The 23258-nt window shown below is 42.1% G+C and overlaps 2 protein-coding genes across 3 annotated transcripts; both read right to left on the reverse strand.

The window, feature by feature from the left end:
* Positions 1-6715: 6715 nt before the first annotated feature.
* LOC139565372 (PDZ domain-containing protein GIPC1-like) lies at positions 6716-11573 on the reverse strand. The gene is made up of 7 exons (XM_071385654.1): positions 11389-11573; positions 10473-11003; positions 10188-10373; positions 9724-9904; positions 9382-9494; positions 9212-9293; positions 6716-8729 (listed from the first exon to the last, which is right to left on the reverse strand). Exons 2-7 carry the CDS (start codon positions 10770-10772, stop codon positions 8578-8580), a joined length of 1014 nt encoding a protein of 337 aa, XP_071241755.1. The 5' UTR covers positions 10773-11003; positions 11389-11573; the 3' UTR covers positions 6716-8577.
* A 1651-nt stretch (positions 11574-13224) lies between these two features.
* On the reverse strand, positions 13225-23139 carry LOC139565373 (dnaJ homolog subfamily B member 1-like). 2 transcript variants are annotated; one of them, XM_071385656.1, is made up of 3 exons: positions 22560-23139; positions 21351-21952; positions 13225-17773 (listed from the first exon to the last, which is right to left on the reverse strand). In XM_071385656.1, exons 1-3 carry the CDS (start codon positions 22768-22770, stop codon positions 17543-17545), a joined length of 1044 nt encoding a protein of 347 aa, XP_071241757.1. In that variant the 5' UTR covers positions 22771-23139; the 3' UTR covers positions 13225-17542. The 2 variants fall into 2 exon arrangements, with proteins under 2 accessions (XP_071241757.1, XP_071241758.1); XM_071385657.1 differs by lacking the exon at positions 22560-23139 and adding an exon at positions 22111-22237.
* Positions 23140-23258: the final 119 nt, after the last annotated feature.

Here is a 23258-nt window from a genome sequence, read left to right on the forward strand (position 1 = left end):
GAAACGCAGAGTACGTGAACGGATGATCTCCGCATGTGTGGTTCCCACCATGAAGCAGGAGGTGTGATGGTGCTTTGCTGTTGACACTGTCTGATTTATTTAGAATTCAACGCACACTTAACCAGCATGGCTACCACAGCATTCTGCAGCGACACTCCATCCCATTTGGTTTGCACTTATTTCGATTATCATTTGTTTTTCAACAGGACAATGACCCAAAAACACACCTCCAAGCTGTGTAAGGGCTATTTGACCAAGGAGAGTGATGGAGTGCTGCATCAGATGACCTGGCCTCCACAATCACCCGACTTCAACCCAATTGAGATGGTTTGGGATGAATTGGACCGCAAAGTGAAGGAAAAGCAGCAAACAAGTGCTCAGCATATGTGGGAACTCGTTCAAGACTGTTGGAAAAGCATTCCTCATGAAGCTGGTTGAGACAATGCTAAGGCAAAGGGTGACTGAAGAATCTCAAATCTAAAATATATTTTGATTTGTTTAACACTTTTTTGGTTACTACATGATTCTACACGTTTTATTTCATTGTTTTGATGTCTTCACTATTATTCTACAATGTAGAAAATAGTAAAAATAAAGAAAAACCCTTGAATGAGTAGGTATGTCCAAACTTTTGACTGGTACTGTAAATATATAAACGTCCTCTCACTGTCAACTACGTTTATTTTCAGCAAACTTAACGTGTGTTAATATTTGTATGAACATAACAAGATTAAACAACTGAGACATAAACTGAACCTGTTCCACAGACATGTGACTAACAGAAATGGAATAATGTGTCCCTGAAGAAAGGGGGGGTCAAAATCAAAAGTAACAGTCAATATCTGGTGTGGCCACCAGCTGCATTAAGTACTGCAGTGCATCTCCTCCTCATGGACTGCACCAGATGTGCCTGTTCTTGCTGTGAGATGTTACCCCACTTCTACCAAGGCACCTGCAAGTTCCCGGACATTTCTTTGGGGACTGGCCCTAGCCCTAACCCTCCGATCCAACAGGTCCCAGACGTGCTCAATGGGATTGAGATCTGGGCTCTTTGCTGGCCATGGCAGAACAATGACAATCCTGTCTTGCAGGAAATCACACACAGAACGAGCAGTATGGCTGGTGGCATTGTCATGCTGGAGGGTCATGTCAGGATGAGCCTGCAGGAAGGGTACCACATGAGGGAGGAGGATGTTTTCCCTGTAACGCGCAGTGGTGAGATTGCCTGCAATGACAACAAGCTCAGTCCGATGATGCTGTGACACACTGCCCCAGACCATGATGGACCCTTCACCTCCAAATCGATCCCGCTCCAGAGTACAGGCCTCGGTGTAACGCTCATTCCTTCGACGATAAACGCGAATCCGACCATCACCCCTGGTGAGACAAACCACGACTCGTCAGTGAAGAGCACTTTTTGCCAGTCCTCTCTGGTCCAGCGACGGTGGGTTTGTGCCCATAGGCGACGTTGTTGCCGATGATGTCTGGTAAGGACCTGCCTTACAACTGGCCTACAAGCCCTCAGTCCAGCCTCCCTCAGCCTATTGCGGACAGTCTGAGCACTGATGGAGGGATTGTGCGTTCCTGGTGTAACTCAGGCAGTTGTTGTTGCCATCCTGTACCTGTCCCACAGGTGTGATGTTTGGATGTACCGGTCCTGTGCAGGTGTTGTTACACAACCTGTCCGTCCTGTTTCCCTGTAGTGCTGTCTTGGGCATCTCACAGTACAGACATTGCAATTTATTGCCCTGGCCACATCTGCAGTCCTCATGCCTCCTTGCAGCATGCCTAAGGCACGTTCACGCAGATGAGCAGGGACCTTGGGCATCTTTCTTTTGGAGTTTTTCAGAGTCAGTAGAAAGGCATCTTTAGTGTCCTAAGTTTTCATAACTGTGACCTTAATTGCCTACCGTCTGTAAGCTGTTAGTGTCTTAACGACCGTTCCACAGGTGCATGTTCATTAATTGTTTATGGTTCACTGAACAAGCATGGGAAACAGTGTTTTAACCCTTTACAATGAAGAGCTGTGTTATTTGGATTTTTACTAATTATCTTTGAAAGACAGGGTCCTGAAAAAGGGATGCTGATTTCATTACATTTACATTTACATTTAAGTCATTTAGCAGACGCTCTTATCCAGAGCGACTTACAAATTGGTGCATTCACCTTATGATATCCAGTGGAACAACCACTTTACAATAGTGCATCTAACTCTTTTAAGGGGGGGGGGGGGGGTTAGAAGGATTACTTTATCCTATCCTAGGTATTCCTTAAAGAGGTGGGGTTTCAGGTGTCTCCGGAAGGTGGTGATTGACTCCGCTGACCTGGCGTCGTGAGGGAGTTTGTTCCACCATTGGGGTGCCAGAGCAGCGAACAGTTTTGACTGGGCTGAGCGGGAACTGTACTTCCTCAGAGGTAGGGAGGCGAGCAGGCCAGAGGTGGATGAACGCAGTGCCCTTGTTTGGGTGTAGGGCCTGATCAGAGCCTGAAGGTACGGAGGTGCCGTTCCCCTCACAGCTCCGTAGGCAAGCACCATGGTCTTGTAACGGATGCGAGCTTCAACTGGAAGCCCAGTTGAATTATGAATTAAATTATGAATTTCATAATATAGGATTTAAGGTTTACTTTTAAAATGTCCAAAAAAGTTTGGTTAATGTGTGTACATTTTACTGTTTCAAAAATATATTGTTTAAAACAAGCTGTTCAATTACCTAGTGCACTGCCATCAGCAGCTCTGGGCTATTGGCCTGTCACCCACGGCTTGGATTGCATTGCCAGCTATTACATTGTTTGCTATTGTTGGGGGGGTGGGGGGACTTCAGCAATGAGAAAGCAAGATTTCATCACATGATTTTCCCAGCACAAAGTAAATGGACCTTCCTGGGGTGTTGAGGTACTGAACAGATAAATCAAATTACAATTAAATAACCTGAACCGGACATTCATCATCAGTCGAAGGACAGAGGGATACACTTGCTATAACCTTCTTTCGAATCTGGTAGGACAAAAAAAACATGTCTCTGTGCCAGTGGCGATTTTAGAATGTACATCTTGGTGGGGCAAACAAAACAAAAATGATGTTGGTAACCAGTTTATAACAGCAATAAGGCTCCTCTGGGGTTTGTGATATATATATATATGGCCAATACACCACGGCTAACAAAATGATATGTTGGATTCAATTCTCCAACTAAACCAAAAATAAAAGTTAAAAGAATAGGATTAAGCTAGTGGCTCAGATGAAACTATCTGGCATTGTCAACCAAACACAATTCAATAACCTAAAGTTAGGCTATCTTACAAACTAGTATTTATTCAACCTTGAAATGAGTAACACATCCATGACCACATTTTGAGGTTAGACTACTGTAACTATACAGTGCATTCAGAAAGAATTCAGATCTCTTGACTTTGTTACATTACAGCCTAATTCTAACATTTATTAAAAATGTTTTTTTGTTCTTCATCAATCTACACACGGTATCCCATAATGACAAAGCAAAAACTGGTTGTCATAAATGTTTTCACATTTATAAAAAATATATATAATATTTACATAAGTATTCAGACCCTTTACTTAGTACTTTGCTGAAGAACCTTTGGCAGCGATTACAGCCTCGAGTCTTCTTGGTTATGACACTACAAGCTTGGCACACCTGTATTTGGGGAGTTTCTTCCATTCTCTGCAGATCCTGTCAAGCTCTGTCAGGTTGGAAGGGGAGCGTCGTTGCACATCTATTTTGAGGTCTCTCCAGAGATGTTAGACCGAGTTCAAGTCCGGGCTCTGGCTGGGCCACTCAAGGACATTTAGAGACTTGTCCCGATGCCACTCCTGCGTTGTCTTGGCTGTGTGCTTAGGGTCATGTTCAAAGGTGAACCGTCGCCCCAGTCTGAGCTCTGGAGCAGGTTTTCATCAAGGATCTCTCTGTACTTTGCTCCGTTCATCTTTCCCTTGATCCTGACTAGTCTCCCAGTCCCTGCCGCTGAAAAACATCCCCACAGCATGCTGCCACCACCATGCTTCACCATAGGGATGGTGCCAGGTTTCCTCCAAATGTGTGCTTGGCATTCAGGCCAAAGAGTTAAAATCAAATCAAATCAAAGTCACATGCACATGGTTAGCAGATGTTAATATGAGTATAGCGAAATGCTTGTGCTTCTAGTTCAGACAGTGCAGTAATATCTAACAAGTAATCTAACAATTCCACAACAACGACTTTATACACACAAATGTAAAGGGATGGAATAAGAATATGTACATATAAATATATGGATGAGCGATGGCCGAGCGGCATAGGCAAGATGCAATAGATGGTATAAAATACAGTATATACATATGAGATGAGTAATGTAAGATATGGAAACATTATTAAAGTGGCATTATTTAAAGTGACTAGTGATCCATTTATTAAAGTGGCCAATGATTTGAGTCTGTATGTAGGCAGCAGCCTCTCTGTGTTAGTGATGGCTGTTTAACAGTCTGCTGGCCTTGAGATTGAAAAACAGCTTCCATTGGTCCCAGCTTTCATGTACCTATACTGATCTCGTCTTCTGGATGGTAGTGGGGTGAACAGGCAGTGGCTCGGCTGGTTGTTGTCCTTGATGATCTTTTTGGCCTTCCTGTGACGTCAGGTGCTGTAGGTGTCCTGGTGGACAGGTAGTTTGCCCCCGGTGATGTGTACACTGAGGAGCTTAAACCTTTACACCTTCTCCACTACTGTCCCGTCGATGTGGATAGGGGGGGGGTGCTCCCTCTGCTGTTTCCTGAAGTCCACGATCATCTTCTTTGTTTTGTTGACGTTGAGTTCAATCTTAGTTTCATCAGACCAGAGAATATTGAGTCCATTAGGTGCCTTTTAGCAAACTCCAAGCTGGCTGTCATGTGCCTTTTACTGAGGAGTGGCTTCAGTCTGGCCACTCTACCATAAAGGCCTGATTGGTGGAGTGCTGCAGAGATGGTTGTCCTTCTGGAAGGTTCTCCCATCTCCACAGAAGAACTCTGTAGCTCATTCATAGTGACCATCACGTTCTTGGTCAAGACCAAGGCTCTTCTCCCCCGATTGCTCAGTTTGGTTGGGTGGCCAGCTCTAGGAAGAGTCTTGGTGGTTCCAAACTTAAGAATGATGGAGGCCACTGTATCTTACAGTGCACCTTCAATGCTGAAGAAATGTTTTGGTACCCTATCTGTGCCTCGACACAATCCTGTCTCAGCGGTCTACGGACAATTCCTTCAACCTCATGGCTTGGTTTTTGCTCTGACATGCACTGTTAACTGTAGGACATTATATCAACAGGTGTGTGCCTTTCCAAATCATGTCCAATTAATTGAATTTACTACAGGTGGACTCCAATCAAGTTGTAGAAACTTCTAAATGATGATCAATGGAAACAGGATGCACCTGACCTGAATTTCAGGTCTCATAGCCAAGTGTATGAATACTTATGTAAATAGGGTATTTGTTTTGTATTTTTAATACATTTGCTAAAACCTGTTTTCTCTTTGTACTTATGGGGTATTGTGAGCAGATTGATGAGGAAAAAATATAATTTAATCAATTTTAGAATACAGCTGTAACTTAACAAAATGTGGAAAAAGTCAAGGGGTCTGAATACTTTCCAAATGCACGGTAAATGTCTTATTTAATCATAGAAAGCCTGCATGTTCAAGATTGCATGCAAAGGCTGCAGATTTGTGACAATCTTCACAATTGCTGTAATCATCTGCACAGAATCTTGAACAGCATCAATAACTTAATTGCACCATGCACTTTTAATGTAATCTCAACTGCACTCCAGGTAATTTGGTTGTGCTATTAAATGAAGCACAGTGATAACACTTTAGGTTGTATAAATACAAAACGGGACATTGTATTCCTATTTCAACTTTGTTGTTCATTTAAATGGTTGAAAGCGTTTAGATGACATTTAGATGACAACTAAACCAAAAATCTGACATTGTTTTTCCTTTGGAATTTGGTTATTAGATGGTTGAAAGCATAGTGATAACACATTGGGAATTCAACAAACTTCTGGCTGTCTTTGAGTGGGTGAATAAAGGTTGAAATCACATTGACCAACATCTCAACCAAATATTACCCACATTTCCTCGTTGAAATGACGTGCTGTGTCCAGTGAACTGTATGCAGTAAACATGGTTGTTTTGGGGATTCAGGCCGCTAAAGGCTGACCATGGCAAAAACTTCTAGGACGTAGGATGCTGAGCCAAGCATATAGAAGAGGCTGTATATATTCCGTCCCAGGACTAAGATTAGTGTCAGTGCAATTACAAATGAAAGCTTAGATGCGACTCTCAAACATTGATACGCCATATCAAATTCCCATTGTGTATTGCATTCCCAAACTGTCCTACTATTGAGGGCTGAAGGGAGTGATTTGATGCATGTATTTTTTGAGGTGAGAACGTGACCTGATTACTTACACACACACACACACACAAGGGGGTGATGTGTTTGTCTCTCTAAGAAGAACATGTTTCCATTAGCAGGTGAACAACTCAGCCAGCCTGTGGAAAATATCAGCTTGACTAAGGAAAATGACAAACATACTTTAAAAAAATAAGATTTTGCACTTTTTTCTGCTAAACAATCTGACATAATATAGTAATATGAATTACATCTAGGGAAATATTTCCTGTTGAAGAGTCCAAGGCAACATTTGTGTATTCAACTGAGGGAAAGACATGGAAGACATCGTATTTCATCATCTTTGTAATTATTATTGCCATTTAAATCAGACCTTGTAATAGAAAGCCATAACAAAACAATGTCCTCAGGATTACAGTGCCTATTATCAGTATTTTATGACAGTAACCATCTAGATATACTTCAACACCATTGAAAGACAGAAAAACAACCAAACAATTTACTACAAAAATATGTTGTTCATTCAGAGATAGACTATGGAAAAGATACAACCCCATAAAGTTATGAAAAGAAATACTTTCTATGTTGAGTAATTATTTTCTATATCTTGGAGCTTTGACCCATATTGCATGTTTTTTTCTTTTTTCTCATCTATAAAGAAGTCACTAAAAGCCCAGATGACTTTGCAGAAAGTAGTTTGGTTTGATAATGACATCATTCTGTTCCTATGGTAGTGTCCAGGTTCTTTCCTAAAGTAACAGTGTTGGACTTGGTCCTTCATTTCATTGCAGAATTGCATAATGGTGCATTTTTCTTTCATTACTTGACCGCTCCATGACTTATGTGCATAACTATTTGGCTCCTTCATGTTGAGACTGTCTGGTCCCTAAAAAAATGCTGTCTATTGGAAATGCCAACGCTTTTGGCATGGATATCAGTTTTCATTTTTACCGACTCAATTAAAACAGAGGAAATTCCTCATCAGTTACACAACTATTTTTCATTTAAAACACCACTCCTTGAAAAAATCCTGCAAAAACATTCTTAAAAAAATAACAATAAAGGCTCACAGTCGACCAATAAGACAGTTCTTTTTTAACATTTTTTTTTTAACAAGTACTTCAAATTCTTGAGTATTCTTGTAATACTGTAATATAACACTGCTTTTCTTAATACTGGAATTTCCCTGGCAAAGGAGACCATTTAAGTATTAACCAATCAGACTATCTTTGTTACCAGACTGGGATGTGCTGCATGTAAAGTGTAGCTTGTTTCTATACCTTATTCACTTCAGAAAAACTGATAGTGATTGTAGTTTGAACCATAGAAAAAATGGCAGCTAAGTTTGTAGTGACAGCCTACGCATTGTAAACCTTCAGCAGCCAAAACACTCCTTCAATAGTGACACTCAACAGCACATAAAACCAAAAGAACTCACAACGAGGAAACAAACAATAATAGCACGTGCTAATAAGACGTTTTTTCTGACCATGCGATTTGACCAGAACATTCTGGGCCTGAGCGTCTCAATACGCCCCTCTCTGAACAACACAGAACACACATTCTGTAGTCCAGTTCTATGCACCAGTGCTATCTAGTGAGTGACTGCTCCAGTGAAGTACAATGCACTTTTCTTATATTTTCTGCAGTGCAACAGTGCAAAGTGGGGGGAAAACATCACAGTTTGTTTGAACTCAAACTTCAAAAGGTAGGTGTATGTAAGCCGTGGTCCCTCACTTCTCCCACTTGTTGTTCTCGGGATTGTTCCTCAGAGGACTAGTGGAACAAAGACCTGGGAGTTAACATGTGACGTGTTCAAGGTCAGGAGGTGTGTCCACAACCACAAGACCTGGACGAAAATTGAAAAGCACTTGCTGTTTGAAAACAATAACCTCCACGTATTGCATTCAATAGTCTTGTTTCTGATGAGAGTATTTTCAGCCTGATCGAGTGATCAGAGCTAGTGATCAGAGTCCTCTATCCTCTCCCATACACTGTCTCTATCCTCCCAAAGAGTCTCTCCCAAAAGTATCCCAACAAGAGTAATAAACTCCACATAAAAAATAATAAGTACACAGAAAACAATAAGTAAATCACATGATGGTAGTGTGGTGTTTCCTAGCAGTTCTGTTTGTTGCAGGTTGGTGCCTCAGCATTCAAAACCACACACGGGTTGTTCCCCTGCTCCCTCCGATTACAGCCGGCCGACCTTGGCGTCCCCGATGGCACCCCAGACGTCAAAAACAAATTCATCCGGGAAGGCAAAGTCACCAAGAGTCTCGTCCAACGCCTCGGCAAACTCATCTGGGTTCTTTTTGTCCTTCCCCAGCTCCACCATTGTAGCAGCTGACAGTGAGGGAGAGGGGTCAGACAGGAGTCAACCACAGCACAACAAAGTAATAGGACATTAAATAGTTAACCAAATAGCTACCGAGACTATTTGCATTGACCCTTTTTGCACTAACGTTGCCTCATCACATACATGTAATATTATCTGACCTCTTTATTCCAAGTCAAATGTACATATCTACCTCGTACCCTGCACATCGACTCAGTAATGGTACCCGTGTATATTGCCAAGTTATCGTTACTCATTGTGTATCTCTTATTACATGTTTTACTTTTCTATTATTTCTCAATTTCTTTCTCTCTGCATTGTTGGGAAGGTTCCATGAGTAAGCATTTCACTGTTAGTCTACACCTGTTGTTTACAAAGCATGTAACAAATCAAATTTGATTTGAAGTGGCAACACACAAGTCACCACTTTGCTAACAGGAGCTGCATGTGTGAATCACATTCACACGTATACACACGCCGTCTCCCTTACCCAGCTCACTGTCTCTGATGCCCATGTAACTCTCCAGGAGGTCATCCACTTTCTCTATGGCCTTCTCCTCAAACGCAGAGGGCTGACAAACAAATACCACAAACATAGTCATGACCTGAAACCATGTTTACCTTATTAACGGTAATAGAAGAACCAAAACACACACTCACCAGCTCCTCCACAGTGGCTGGGCCTTTGGAGCGTAAACGCAGGGTGCCCTTCCCTGTCCCCAGCTGGGTTCCTGAGCCAGCCCGGGCCCCTCCTGACCTCTGGCTGATCATGTCTACAGGTAAGGGAGACAACATAACATGTCAAAGGAGCATCAGGTTTCTGACCTCCTAATTCTATATCTAGCTAGTCAATGATAATATAAGAGCAATTAGTAAAAGGCATTACAAAGTTTGATAACTGCTGACTCATTCCTAAATATAATCTGTCACACCATAATATGATTCATAATTATTTTGTCAGCACACACAATCTCTCACACACACACATATACACAAACCCACCGAAGGCTTTCAAGGGCTCCACCATCTTGAGAACAAAGTCCTTCCCCTTGGGCAGCTCCTTGAGCATCTTGGCCACCTCGTAGTGTCGACAGCCAATGAGACTGTGGCCGTTGATGGACTCAATCATGTCTCCCACGTTGATGACCTGTATCTGATGGACCACGCTATCCTCCCTTATTCTCTGGAAGGGACAGGAAGAGACAAAGTAAAAATCCACAATTTCACACAATCAGCCAATTTGGCAGTGGCAAACATAAACAACTCTATAATGTGCATAGGCAACTAACTAACATCTTATATTCAGTCTACTGTACATTCCACACTGTCACTTCAATTGAGGCTCTGCGTTTCAAACGCTCCCATTCTGTTCTATTTTCTGTGTGTGATGCATTTCCTTCCACTGCCAGACTTATCAGAGGTGACAGACACAGACGACTCATTTCCTAGCCAGTAACCATGCCCACCTTGATGAAGGCGTATCCAGCTCCATTATCAGTGATGGTCAACCCCAGGGCGTCCTCCCCCTTGAACACCTCCACCTCCTTCCTCTGGCCTTTGATATGGGCGAAAATAAAGTCCTCCAGCCCAATCTGACCCCCCAGTAACTTATCCATGTCCACCTTGTGAGTGTTCAGAGTGCAGAACATCACCTGAAGAGTTAGAAAGTGAGTCAGTAAAGGGATAAACTGAAGCAAATCTCTCTCTCACACACACACACACACACACACGTCAGTCGTCATATTGTTCACCTCTGGTGGTGCGATCCCAAAGGCCTCTCCGATCTTGGTGTAGAGCTCTCGCACGTTGCTGAACCCCTCGATGCGTCCCGTGGGGCTACCGTGTGCTAGCTGGGTGTGGAAGATCAGACGAGGTCTCAGGCTGGTGGGTGGGGGTGGCAGACCCTCCTGGGTGGTACCCTCCCCGAGCCCCACACCACCTCCATCCAGGCCGTCCATTCCGGGGACATTAAGGCCCGCTCGGATCGGCTCGGCTTCCTCGTTCTCCACTAGTGGAGATGCTTTCTTCCTTCTACCCAATCCAAGAGGCATTTTTATCCTTCTGTGTGTCTGTCTGTGGAAGTGAACAGATGCTGCTTTGGTAGGTAGCCAAAGGTCCTGTCCAGCATAGGACTCTCTCAAGTCTTCTTCCACCTGATGATTCACCACTGAACCCCAGCTATCTCTTGATGGTGGTCGTTGTAGCTAGCTACTGCTGTTGTTGGGACAAAACTTGTTTCCAGCTAACTTCAAGTGTATGGCAACTAAACATTCAGAGTGCATCTGTGAACAGATTGTGACAGGTTAGTTAAACATTACTACCAAACCCCATAGCTGGTGCATCACATCACAATACACTGGAAGATAGCTTTCAAAAACGAGTACCAAAACGCCCAGGAGCTAGCTAGCTCACCCTTAAAACACTTCTTCTGCCTACTTGTCTGCCTACTTGTCTTCTTGCCATCAAGTTACATGGCATTAGATAAGATGATAAACATCTCAACTTGAATCAGAGAATGCACTTCATTTTACACACCAATTATTATTTCTTTAACAGATTGTCAGCTAGGAAGCTAACTTGTTAGCTAGTTAGCTTGTTGGCTAACACAATATTAGCTGCTAGCTAGCTGAGAATGAAGGAATATAGCAGTCAAGGTAAGCATCTTACCAGAGCTTTAGCTAGCTAACTCGCTGTACGAGGTGATTGATTCAAACCAGACGGGGAATGGAACATCAAAACACTAGGTTAGTTCTTGGTCCAAAGGTTGTGAAAGTAAAGTTACATCGCATATGAATCGCTAGTGTTGTGAGATACGGTAAAAGGCTAATGAGAGGAAAGGATGATCTGATGGTATGTATGTTGTTCAGCAGGGGTGTTTTCATTAGATAGCACAGCCACAAAGTCCAAATTGGCTATGTCGAGAAGAAGAAAAAAGGAAAACAAAAATGTGCTTTTTGGGTTTTATTTATGTTTGGGGTTAGGAATAAAGTTAGCAGTGAGGTTAAGGTTAGGTTTAAAATCAGATTTTAAGAAGAGCAATAGTAGAAACAGGCGGGGTTTATTACTTTGCGGCTGTGGTAACAATTGACGACTGCAGGGGTGGGACTTCAGCACTGTATAATGGCCTCCTCCACTATAGGATTCCTCTTCTCGTCTCTAGCTCTTCGATGCCCCCTACTGTAAGGCAGGTTTTTTCAACCCTCTGTCCTAGGAATTCCAATAGTCCTCCTGGCATGAATAATTCATCTACACAGCCTGTAATGCATTTTATAATCTATCTAGTATAGATGGCAGACAGGCTTTTACTAAAAATGCTCACCTTTTGATTCTAACTTGTAACAGATTCAGTTCCAATATGTCTCTCACTCCGTTTAACCCCTGGATGTGGATGTGTGTTTTTCAGAAGACTGCTTGTTTGACAATCTGCTCCAGGTAGAACAAAATGCAATCTGTTAAAATGGTGCTTTGACCATAATCCAGTTAGCTAGGCCCTAGTTGGCAAAAATTGTGCATGTGTAAAATAATTGTGTTGTTAAATCAAACTTTGTCACATGCGCCGAATAACACAAGTGTGGACCTTACCGTGAACTGCTTACTTACAAACCCTTAACCAACAGCGCAAATACACTAAAGTAAAAAATAAAATAAAATAAAAAAGTAACACAATAACGAGGCTATATACAGGGGTGACCAATACAATTTGATACCGAGTCAGTGTGCAGGAAAGCAAAAAGTAGCCGGTTCGCGCCCCACGTGGGGCAGAACTAAATCCACTCGGTTACTTTAAAAGTTTGACATGGGCCTAAATAAGACAGAACTACATAATTTTGTACAATTTTATTTGATATTTACAAGTTTGCCAGTCTTTGCAACAACTAAAATACCACAAAATGCCTAGGGGACCTCATTTGTTCAAAGGATAGGACAAATAAAATAAAAATGTTCAGTTTCATACAAATGAAAAGCAGATTGCTAACACCTATTTGTCAAATAAAATTCTGGGTGCATAATAATAATACAGAATGTCTGCAAATTTTATAAAAACTATTTAAACTTTTCCATCAAAGGAAAACATTTGCAAATAAAGCAAATATTTTTTTACAAAAAAGTTAAACCCGAGATTACACATCTCTACATTCATGTTAAACCACATGTATCTGTTAAAATTAAATAAGAGTTGAACTCCACTTGGAGTGGAATGATAAATGGGTAAGTGTTGACTGATCATTACAACCTCAATGACAATCAATCAAATTCATTACATTTTGCAACAGGAACCGTTTAGCGTTTGAGAACCAAACAGCATGAAACGGTGCGGAACCTACCTGAATTTGTCCAATAAAAACATTTTGTTACAAAACATTTTCCGTTTGGCGTAAACGTTTTGCAACAGAATCAGCGTAATGAATGCACCCCAGGTTAAAATATATATTTCAAGTACTTGAAAATGTAACATTATTCAAATAATTCAGACATATTTTAACAATACAACTGACTCACTACTAGGCTATTTTACAGTTTGTCAACTGTCATTTTTGGAATGATTTTATTTACCACAGATGCTTAGGCTTGCTTTATCTCAAACAATGTGCTTCAAAAATCAGTTCACTACATACTGTAGGCTGTGTTCACACAGGCAGCTCAATTCTGATCTTTTTTCCACTAATTTGGTGTTTTGACCAATCACATCAGATGTTTTCGCAGCAGATCTTTTTCAGAGCTGATCTGATTGGTCAAAATACAATTTAGTGTGGAAAAAAGCTCAGAATTGGGGCCCGTCTAAACGCAGCCATATTAGACAAGTCATTGTTTGCTCTACAGTGTGTAAGAAGTACAGGATATGACAAAATAAAAAGGATGAAGATTATCCTAACAGAAATGGTTTGCATAGAGGTTCCGAAGTAGCAGTAGATATTAGTTTCACAGCTTTAACAGAGTTAAAGAGAGAATTTAAACAGCTAAAATGCACTGCCGTTTTGAACAGCATCTAAAGAGTCACTGCAGAGTAAACACACCTACAAGTTTCACTGGAGAATGGGCATACAAGTTCATCATACTTACAACAATAGTGATCCTCAAGCTAAATGTAAGGGGTCCTACAGAGGTCAAAACACATCACACCATCTTCTTATAGTATTTCACAATAAGATGGTGCACGTTTGTCTATACACACACACACACACACACACACACACACACACACACACACACACACACACACACACAAACAAGGTCAATCTCACATGCGTGACATGACATTTGGCACAAAATAGATAACGCGCCCTTGAATAACTAAAATCTATACAACTGGAGAAGCTACACTACATGGCCAAAAGTATGTGGACACCTGCTTGATGAACATCTTATTCCAAAATCATGGGCATTAATATGGACTTGGTCCCTCCCTTTGCTGCTATAACTGCCTCCACTCTTCTGGGAAGGCTTTCCACCAGATGTTGGAACATTGGAAGCAAGTCCCCGCAGCATTCAGCCACAAGAGCATTAGTGAGGTCGGCCACCGATGTTGGGCGATTAGACCTGGGTCGGTGTGCCAATTCATACCAAAGGTGTTCAATAGAGTTCAGGACAGAGCTCTATGCAGGCCACTCAAGTTCTTCCACACTTATCTCAACAAACCATTTCTGTATGGATCTTGCTTTGTGCACTGGGGCATTGTCACGCTGGAACAGGAAAGGGCCTTGCCCAAACTGTTGCCACAAAGTTGAAAGCACAGAATCGTCAAGAATGTCATTGTCTGCTGTAGCAATAAGATTTCCCTTCACTGGAACTAAGGGGCCTAGCCCGAACCATGAAAAACAGCCCCAGACCATTATTCCTCCTCCACCAAAGTTTACAGTTGGCACTATGCAGTCGGGCAGGTAGCATTCTCTTGGCATCCACCAAACCCAGATTGTCCATCGGACTGCCAGGTGAAGCGTGTTTCATCACTCCAGAGAACGTGTTTCCACTGCTCCAGAGTCCAATGGCGGTGAGCTTTACACCACTCCAGTCGATGCTTGGCATTGCGCATGGTGATCTTGTGTGGCTGCTCGGCCATGGAAACCCATTTCATGAAGCTCTCAATGAACAGTTATTGTACTGACTTTGCTTCCAGAGGCCGTTTGAAACTCGGTAGTGAGTGTTGCAACCGAGGACAGACGATTTGTACCTGCTTCAGTGGCCCTGTTCTGTGAGCTTGTGTGGCCTACCACTTAGGGGCTGAGCTGTTGTTGCTCCTAGATGTTTCCACTTTACAATAACAGCACTTACAGTTGACTGGGGCAGCTCTAGCAGGGCAGAAATTTGACAAACTGACTTGTTGGAAAGTTGGCATCCTATGACGGAGCCACATTGAAAGTCACTGAGCTCTTCAGTAAGGCCATTTAGACTGCATAGCTGTGTGCTCGATTTTATACACCTGTCAGCAATGAGTGGGGCTGAAATAGCCAAATCCACTCATTTGAAGGGTTGTCCACTCACTTTTGGACATGTAGTGTATCAAGTATGTGGAATCTGTAGGGAGTTGCCTAGAGTGAATTCCTAAAAATGTTTATTCATACCTCATTTTCTGGGTTAGTTTGAACATGATTTGCAAGTTGTGCTCAAGAATCCCCAGTTTTGCCCCTCCCATTTAAGCTGAAAGAATTTTCTGAATTCTATTTGCTCTAGTTCCCCAACATAACGCAGTTTCAGAATCTCTCGCATACCTCACTGCAAAATAATACCGGTAACACCAAAGATATATTCAGTCCCCTGGACTTTGTCCAAATTTTGTTACGTTAGTCTTATTCTAAAATGGATTAAATAAAAAATCCTCAGCTATTTACACACAATACCCCATAATGACAAAGCAAAAAGAGTAAAAAAATAAATACTTTTTTTACAAAATGTATTGAACTTAGAAATACCTTATAAGTATTTAGACCCTTTTATGAGACTCCAAATTGAGCTCAGGTGCATCTTGTTTCCATTTATCATCCTTGAGATGTTTCTACAACTTGGAAGTCCACCTGTGGTAAATTCAATTGATTAGATTTGGAAAGACACATAACTGTCTATACCAAGGTTGCACAGTTGGCAGTGCATGTCACAGCAAAAACCAAGCCATGAGGTTGAAGGAATTGTCCGTAGAGCTCCGAGACAGGATTGTGTCAAGGCACAGATCTGGGGAAGGGTACCAAAAAGGGTCCCCAAGAACACAGTGCCCTCCATCATTCTTAAATGGAAGAAGTTTGGAACCACCGAGACTCTTCCTAAGTGGAGATGGGAGAACCTTCCAGAAGGACAACCATCCCTACAGCACTCAACCAAATCAGGCCTTTATGGTAGAGTGGCCAGACGGAAGCCACTCCTCAATAGAAGGCACATGACAGCCCGCTTGGAGTTTGCCAATAGGCACCTAAAGACTCTCAGACCATGAGAAACAAGATTCTCTGGTCTGATGAAACCAAAATTGAACTCTTTGGCCTGAATGCCAAGCGCCACGTCTGGAGGAAACCTAACACCATCCCTTCGGTGAAGCATGGTGGTGGCAGCATCATCATGCTGTGGGGATGTTTTTCAGCGGCAGGAACTGGGAGACTAGTCAGGATCGAGGCACAGATGAACAGAGCAAAGTACAGAGAGATCCTTGATGAAAACCTGCTCCAGAGTGCTCAGGACCTCAGACTAGGGTGAAGGGGTTGTTGTCCTTCCATCAGGACAACGACCCTAAGCACACAGCCAAGACAACGTAGGAGTGGCTTCGGGACAAGTCTCTGAATGTCCTTGAGTGGCCCAGCCAGAGCCCGGATTTGAACCTGATCAAACATCTCTGGAGAGATCTGAAAATAGCTGTGCAGCAACGCTCCCCATCCAACCTGATAGAGCCTGAGAGGATCTGCAGAGAAGAATGGGTGAAACTGCCCAAATACAGGTGTGCCAAGCTTGTAGCATCATACCAAAGAAGACTCAAGGCTGTAGTCACTGCCAAATGTGCTTCAACAAAGTACTGAGTAAAGGGTCACAATACTTATGTAAATGTGATGATTTATTTATTTATTTTAATTCCAAAACATTTCTAAAAACCTATTTTTGCTTTGTCATTATGGTGTATTGTGTGTAGATTGATAAGGAAAAAAAACGACTTTAATCAATTTTAGAATTAGGCTGTAACAAAATGTGGAAAAAGTCAAGGGGTCTGAATATTTTCCGATGGCACTGTATGCATTGTATTTATAAGTATATCTACATTCAGGTGCGTGCCACTGCTCCTGAGAGATATAGTTGATAAGTTGCCTGCAACAAATATTCTGGAAGCACTATCAAAACAACTGGATACCACACAAATTCCACGTCAGTGCTGTTTGCCACAGGCATCTTCAACTCTACCTATCCCTCGGACCTTATAACAACCAGCTCCAGTCATCTCTACAGGGCCAGACCAACCCTTGCCCTATGCTCAAACATTATTATCCAATGTCTAGCACTGGGTCCCCCAGAAGTGTCTTTATTTTCCCATCCAATGGGAAATTGAATACTGTCAATAGGACATGTAGGTAATAAAATCTAAATGTTTTAATAATATTAAACAGGAAAAAATTATGAACCAAACAGAACAGCTAACATCAGAACAGAGACCAACATGTTACTCTGTCAATATCTCATGGTGGTTAAATACATAACTGAATTATCATTTGGATCAAAGGTTGAATCAAAATAAACAGGTATAATTCCCAAACAACTATTCTGTTCTTTGGCCTAGGGTAAGGACAACTGTAATGGAGAAAGACGACTGGCTGTCTTCGTGTTTGTTAGGTGTCTTCAAAAGCTACTTAGTCATTCAAGGAGGAAGAATCTGAGTCAGTGCATCGCGGGCACTCTGCCCCAAATTCTCAGGGAATTTCACTACAAACTCAAGCACCATGTCCCCCCTCTTCTCTGGGCACTTGGACAGGGGTAGTCCCTCTCCCACAATACGCTTCTTCATCCCAGGTTTGACCACGTCTCTGGAGGTCACAGTCACAGTCCTGCCGTCCAGAGTGGGAGCGCTGACCGTGCATCCACACAGTGCCTGATGGGAGAGAGAAATACAGATTGTCACAATTAGGTGTGTTATATTTTTAGTTAAAGAGTACAAGGCCATGGAGTTGGGCTGGGCAATATAGCGAACTAATTAGAAATTATGTTTTAGCGCGATATTCCAAATGCCTGTATGGTAAGATTTTAGTTTTTATGAGCGTTTATGTCCGCTTGTTCTCATGACGTTGTCTTTTCGGTCTCGACTCCTTCGCACCGTCTGTGCTGTGTGCACCTACCCCCTCTCTCTCACACCCCTCACAACAACAAAGACGAAAGATCACTTCTTCCTCTGACAACAAGCAGTTTCAACTCGATATTTGCATTTTTTGGTTTGGTCGAACAGAATGGGTGAGATGGACCCTGAAACACATTGGGACATTTTATCGTAAGAGAACTTAACCTTTCTAACGATACCCTTTTTATGTCTCAACTCCCAAAATTTAGCACAGAGCAGACCCTTCTAAAACGGGACATGATTGTGGGAAATGTATGCTCAGTTTGGTGCTAGCGGTGCATTTTAGCCACGGACTGCGCTAGCTGTCTAGTCGGTGTTTTATAAACGTTTTGTAGGCTAAGAATGGGCTTCAAATTTGCATTGTCAAATTCATGAAAACGCAGTCATATGATATATTAAAATGTATATGTTTCCATGTCAATTAACTTACCATATCATATGCCAGTTTAACGTATTTGACGGCCAAAAAGAAGCACACAGCCGAAAAGTTACCACCGTTTCGTTAGAACTACACACATGAACTACATCTCCCACCAGCTATACATCTCCCTTTCGACACCTTGCCGGTCTACAAACAAACTTATAATTTTCAAAAAGTAGGCCTACTGGCTGGCCATGTTCAGTAAAAAAAAAATTAACAGCGCAATTAAATATAAAATATCAAACAGCCTGGAACTAACAGGTTTTTACTGTCCTGTGAGTCAACTCGAGCAGGCATGCTAACAACGCTGCAGGAATTATAGTTCAAATGAGACTTCTCTAACTTTCGGCTATGCATCTTATTTCTTGAGTGAGATAAAAGGCATCGGGTATGAGTAAATCAATACACGAATATAATGATATATACTACCATTCAAAAGTTTGGGGTTACTTAGAAATGTCCTTGTTTTTGAAAGAAACGCTAATTTTTTGTCCATTAAAATAACATCAAATTGATCAGAAATACAGTGTAGACATTGTTTATGTTGTAAATGACTATTGTAGTTGGAAACGGCCTATTTTGGGGGGGAATATCCACATAAGCGCACAGAGGCCCATTATCAGCCACCATCACTCCTGTGTTCCAATAGCACGTTATGTTAGCTAATCCAAGTTCATAATTTTAAAAGGTTAATTTATCATTAGACAACCCTTTTGGTGTGTGTACGCCTCACAAGTCCTCAACTGGCAGCTTCATTAAATAGTACCCACAAAACACCAGTCTCAACATCAACAGTGAAGAGGCGACTCCGGGATGCTGGCCTTCTAGGCAGTTTCTCTGTCCAGTGTGTGTTCTTTTGCCCATCTTAATATTATATTTTTTATTGGCCAGTCTGAGAATGGCCTTTTCTTTGCAACTCTGCCTAGAAGGCCAGCATCCCAGTCACCTCTTCACTGTTGACGTTGGGACTGGTGTTTTGTGGTTACTATTTAATGAAGCTGCCAGTTGAAGACTTGTGAGGCGTCTGTTTCTCAAACTAGACACTAATGTACTTGTCCTCTTGCTCAGTTGTGCACCGGGGCCTATTCTGGTTAGAGCCAGTTTACGCTGTTCTGTGAAGGGAGTAGTACACACAGCGTTGTACAAGATCTTCAATTTCTTGGCAATTTCTCACATGGAATAGCCTTCATTTCTTAGAACAAGAATAGACTAAAGAGTTTCAGAAGAAAGTTCTTTGTTTCTGGCCATTTTGAGCCCGTAATCGAACACACAAATGCTGATGCTCTAGATACTCAACTAGGCTAAAGAAGGCCAATTTTATTGCTTCTTTAAATCAGAACAACAGTTTTCAGCTGTGCTAACATAACTGCAAAAGGGTTTACTAATGATAAATTAGCCTTTTAAAATGATAAACTTGGATTAGCTAACACAACATGCCATTGGAACACAGGAGTAATAGTTGCTGATAATGGGCCTCTGTACACCTATGTAGATATTCCATTAAAAATCAGCCGTTTGCCAGCTACAATAGTCATTTACAACATTAATGTCTACACTATATTTCTCATCAATTTGATGTTTTTTTAATGGACCAAATTGTTTAATTTTCTTTCAAAAACAAAGAAATTTCTAAGTGACCCCAAACTTTTGAACGGTAGTGTATATTGTAAAAACAACTAGCTGGAGCCGTCTGAGCGGTCAACTATGAACGCCCTTACCCGCTAGTATATAATGCTGATAATTGGTTCTGACTCGCTACAGGCTGTCCAGCAAGAACAGTACAAATGCTTCTTAGTCTAGGACTTTTATCTTCACCACCACACACTATAGTATTCACACACACACAGAGAAATCTTCAGTTTACAGAGGATGGACTTGTGGTTTTCTTGGATGCATTGTACCCACAATTTTACTAAAATAAACACACATAACTTGGTCGGCAGCCAAACTTGCGTCTTCATCTGCCGACAACGATAGCCACTCTGACCTGGAGTGGGTTGGGTCAGAGTCCAAATGTGCATTTGGGCACTCTAATTGGTGTAAACAAAGAGGCTGTGACAGACAGCTGAGAAGGGGAGAAATCACCCTAATAGGACTGTGGGGAGTCAGACATGGCCTGTTTTCTCTCTCTCACACACACAACCTTGTTATCATAAATGTGATTATATAAGCTTGAAGCCCATTCAAAAACACAGTACGGGACTTGCAACAGGAGGTAGTAAATACTAGTACTTTCATACCGTATTGGCAACTTGTTCTCATTCTGAGAAATAAGCATCTTCTTATCCATGTAGGTAGGCCACAAAGTGGACAGGCTAGCATTTTGTTCAAACAGTTGGCGACTGACAGGAGGGTGTGTTCATAACAGTTAAACTGTTCGAACTTGTTAGCAAGCAAATAGATCCAAGATGGCTAGACTTCAAATATAAAGATTAGTTAACTACTCATTATTAGCGGATGTGTTCTGGTTACATTTTTTACAGAAAGGGCATTTTCAAACAGAGACTTAAAAGCCAGATCAGTGATCATTGCAAAAAAGCAAGTTAAACTGCTATAATATAATTATTAGTGGGTTGTGGAAGGCTTACATTTAGCCTTGGTATAATTTTACAAGCTATGAATTCATTAGATTATTCCTGACTGTTTAAAATGTTTGAAATGCAGTGTACTGACCTTTAAATGGTGCAACAAAACTTATTTAGAGAAAAATATATTTTTTTATATATATTGTGAATCGCCCATAAGTTACAAAACAAATCGACATATGATTTTTAGGTCATTTTGCCCAACCCTACCTGAGAACAGCAGAGAAATATCATTACCATGATTACAGAGAATACAAGTGAAAGAGTTTAGTGGGTTACGTTTATGACTGACACAATGTTTAAGAAATCACAAAGACCAAGCACTCACATCTCTGAGGGACACTCTAGCAGGGTAGATGATATCGGAGCCATCCCGGCGGAACACAGGATGGGGTTTGTCTTTGACCACAAACACCACGTCAGCAGGAATGTTAGTGGGCGTCTCATCTCCCTCCCTGGGGAAGGTGATCTTGGTCCCTTCCTTCCAGCCTCGCTTGATGTCCACTGTCAGGATCTTGTCCTCACTGCGCATGCTGCAGCCGTCCGGGTTCAGCCGCTTCCTGGAGATCTTCATCTTCTTGGTGCAGCCGGAGAACACCTCCTCCAGGCTCACCTTCAGCTCGTGCACCACCGGAGAATCTTTCTTTTTCTCACGGCCCCCGTGGGGACCCCCTGGTCGGGATTTGAAGGACCTCTGGTGTTGGTGGAACCCTCCCATTCCACCCGGCATACCCCCCATCCCTCCCATCCCAAATGCAGCAAAGGGGTCATCAGTGTCCATGTCATCGTCCCCGTTGCGTGCGAAGAACTGGTCGAATGGGCTGCGGCCACCAAAAAACTCTGTAAACATGGCGTGAGGATCTCCATGGAAGGTGTAGTTGTTGGGGCCATTGGGACCACCACCCCCGCCGGCTGTGTGCCCCTTCAGGCCTGTAAGAGTGAACACAACATCAAAATTGCTATTTTAGAACACAAGAACAAACATCAAAATGTTTATTTTAAATCCCTTTGAATCACTTATTCACAACACACTTTTAACACTTCCAGACATACCATCTCTCTAAATAAATAATGCTAAAGCAAGTTACATTTCCACCTGTGTCTTCAGGGGTCACTGTGACAGAGCAGTGTTTCTGAAAAGGTGTTCGGCAATGTGTCACAGACCATGAGCGGACGTGACAGAAGGAAGGAATTAACGTTGTGATGTGAACTAACTAGCCCCACTGACAGTTTGAACTCAGAATAAGCAGGAAAGTTCCAGCAAGTTCTCGAGAGAATTGTAGTGCCTCTGACTGTTTCCGGCGCTCAGTTCCTTCCAATGTAATAACTACAATAGTTTCTAGGGCTACACTCAAAGAAAAACACAAACAGTAACATTTAAATAATAACGTTAGCTAGAAGTTGTCAAAAACAACGGCCACGGCTGATACAGCTAGTAACGTTACATTGTTGGCAAACCTGACAACATCGATTGCGCAAGACAGTTTAGGTTACAATGGTGCACCACACTGTGTGGAACCAAAAGTTGATGCGTTACCTTCTTCTCCATAGCGGTCATATATATCCTTTTTCTTTGCGTCGCTGAGGACATCATAGGCCTCGGCGATCTCTTTGAATTTATCCTCAGCTCCAGTGGACTTGTTTTTATCAGGGTGATATCGCAGGGCCTGCTTTCGATACGCCTTCTTTATCTCGTCCTCAGAGGCGCCTTTCTGTATACCCAACACTTTATAATAGTCCTTACCCATTACAAGTATCTGTCAAGTAACGCTTGATATTCAAAAAAACATCGTCAATAATCTTATATCAAAGGCTGTCAACCAACCACACTGAAATGTAGTGTTTGAAGCTGGCTAGCTACTTAACCAGTTGACAGCTGCAAGCTAGCTACAAATCCGACCCTCCACGATTTTTTTGACCTATTAAACTATGGAGTTACATAAATATATCCCACTCTCTTCTGAATAAACCAATTTATGAGCCGAGATATCGTGGCTACTCAAAATACGCTTTTCACCATGTCGCTAGCTAGCCACCATGTAAGAAACTTCCAGAACTACTGGTGCTGATACTGCTGTGACTATCGCATTTCCACATTGACTGAAATCTCCGCCCCTTCTACGTCATGCTTTCAAAATGGTCTGTGCTTTCAAGATCTTTGGGACGTCCCTACCCCATTGAAGTTGAAATGTATGAATGGTTAAAGTTCGGGTTAGGGTAGCCTCGTCGAGAACCA

The sequence above is a fragment of the Salvelinus alpinus genome, chromosome 36 (assembly GCF_045679555.1).
Source record: "Salvelinus alpinus chromosome 36, SLU_Salpinus.1, whole genome shotgun sequence".
Lineage (NCBI taxonomy): Eukaryota > Metazoa > Chordata > Actinopteri > Salmoniformes > Salmonidae > Salvelinus > Salvelinus alpinus.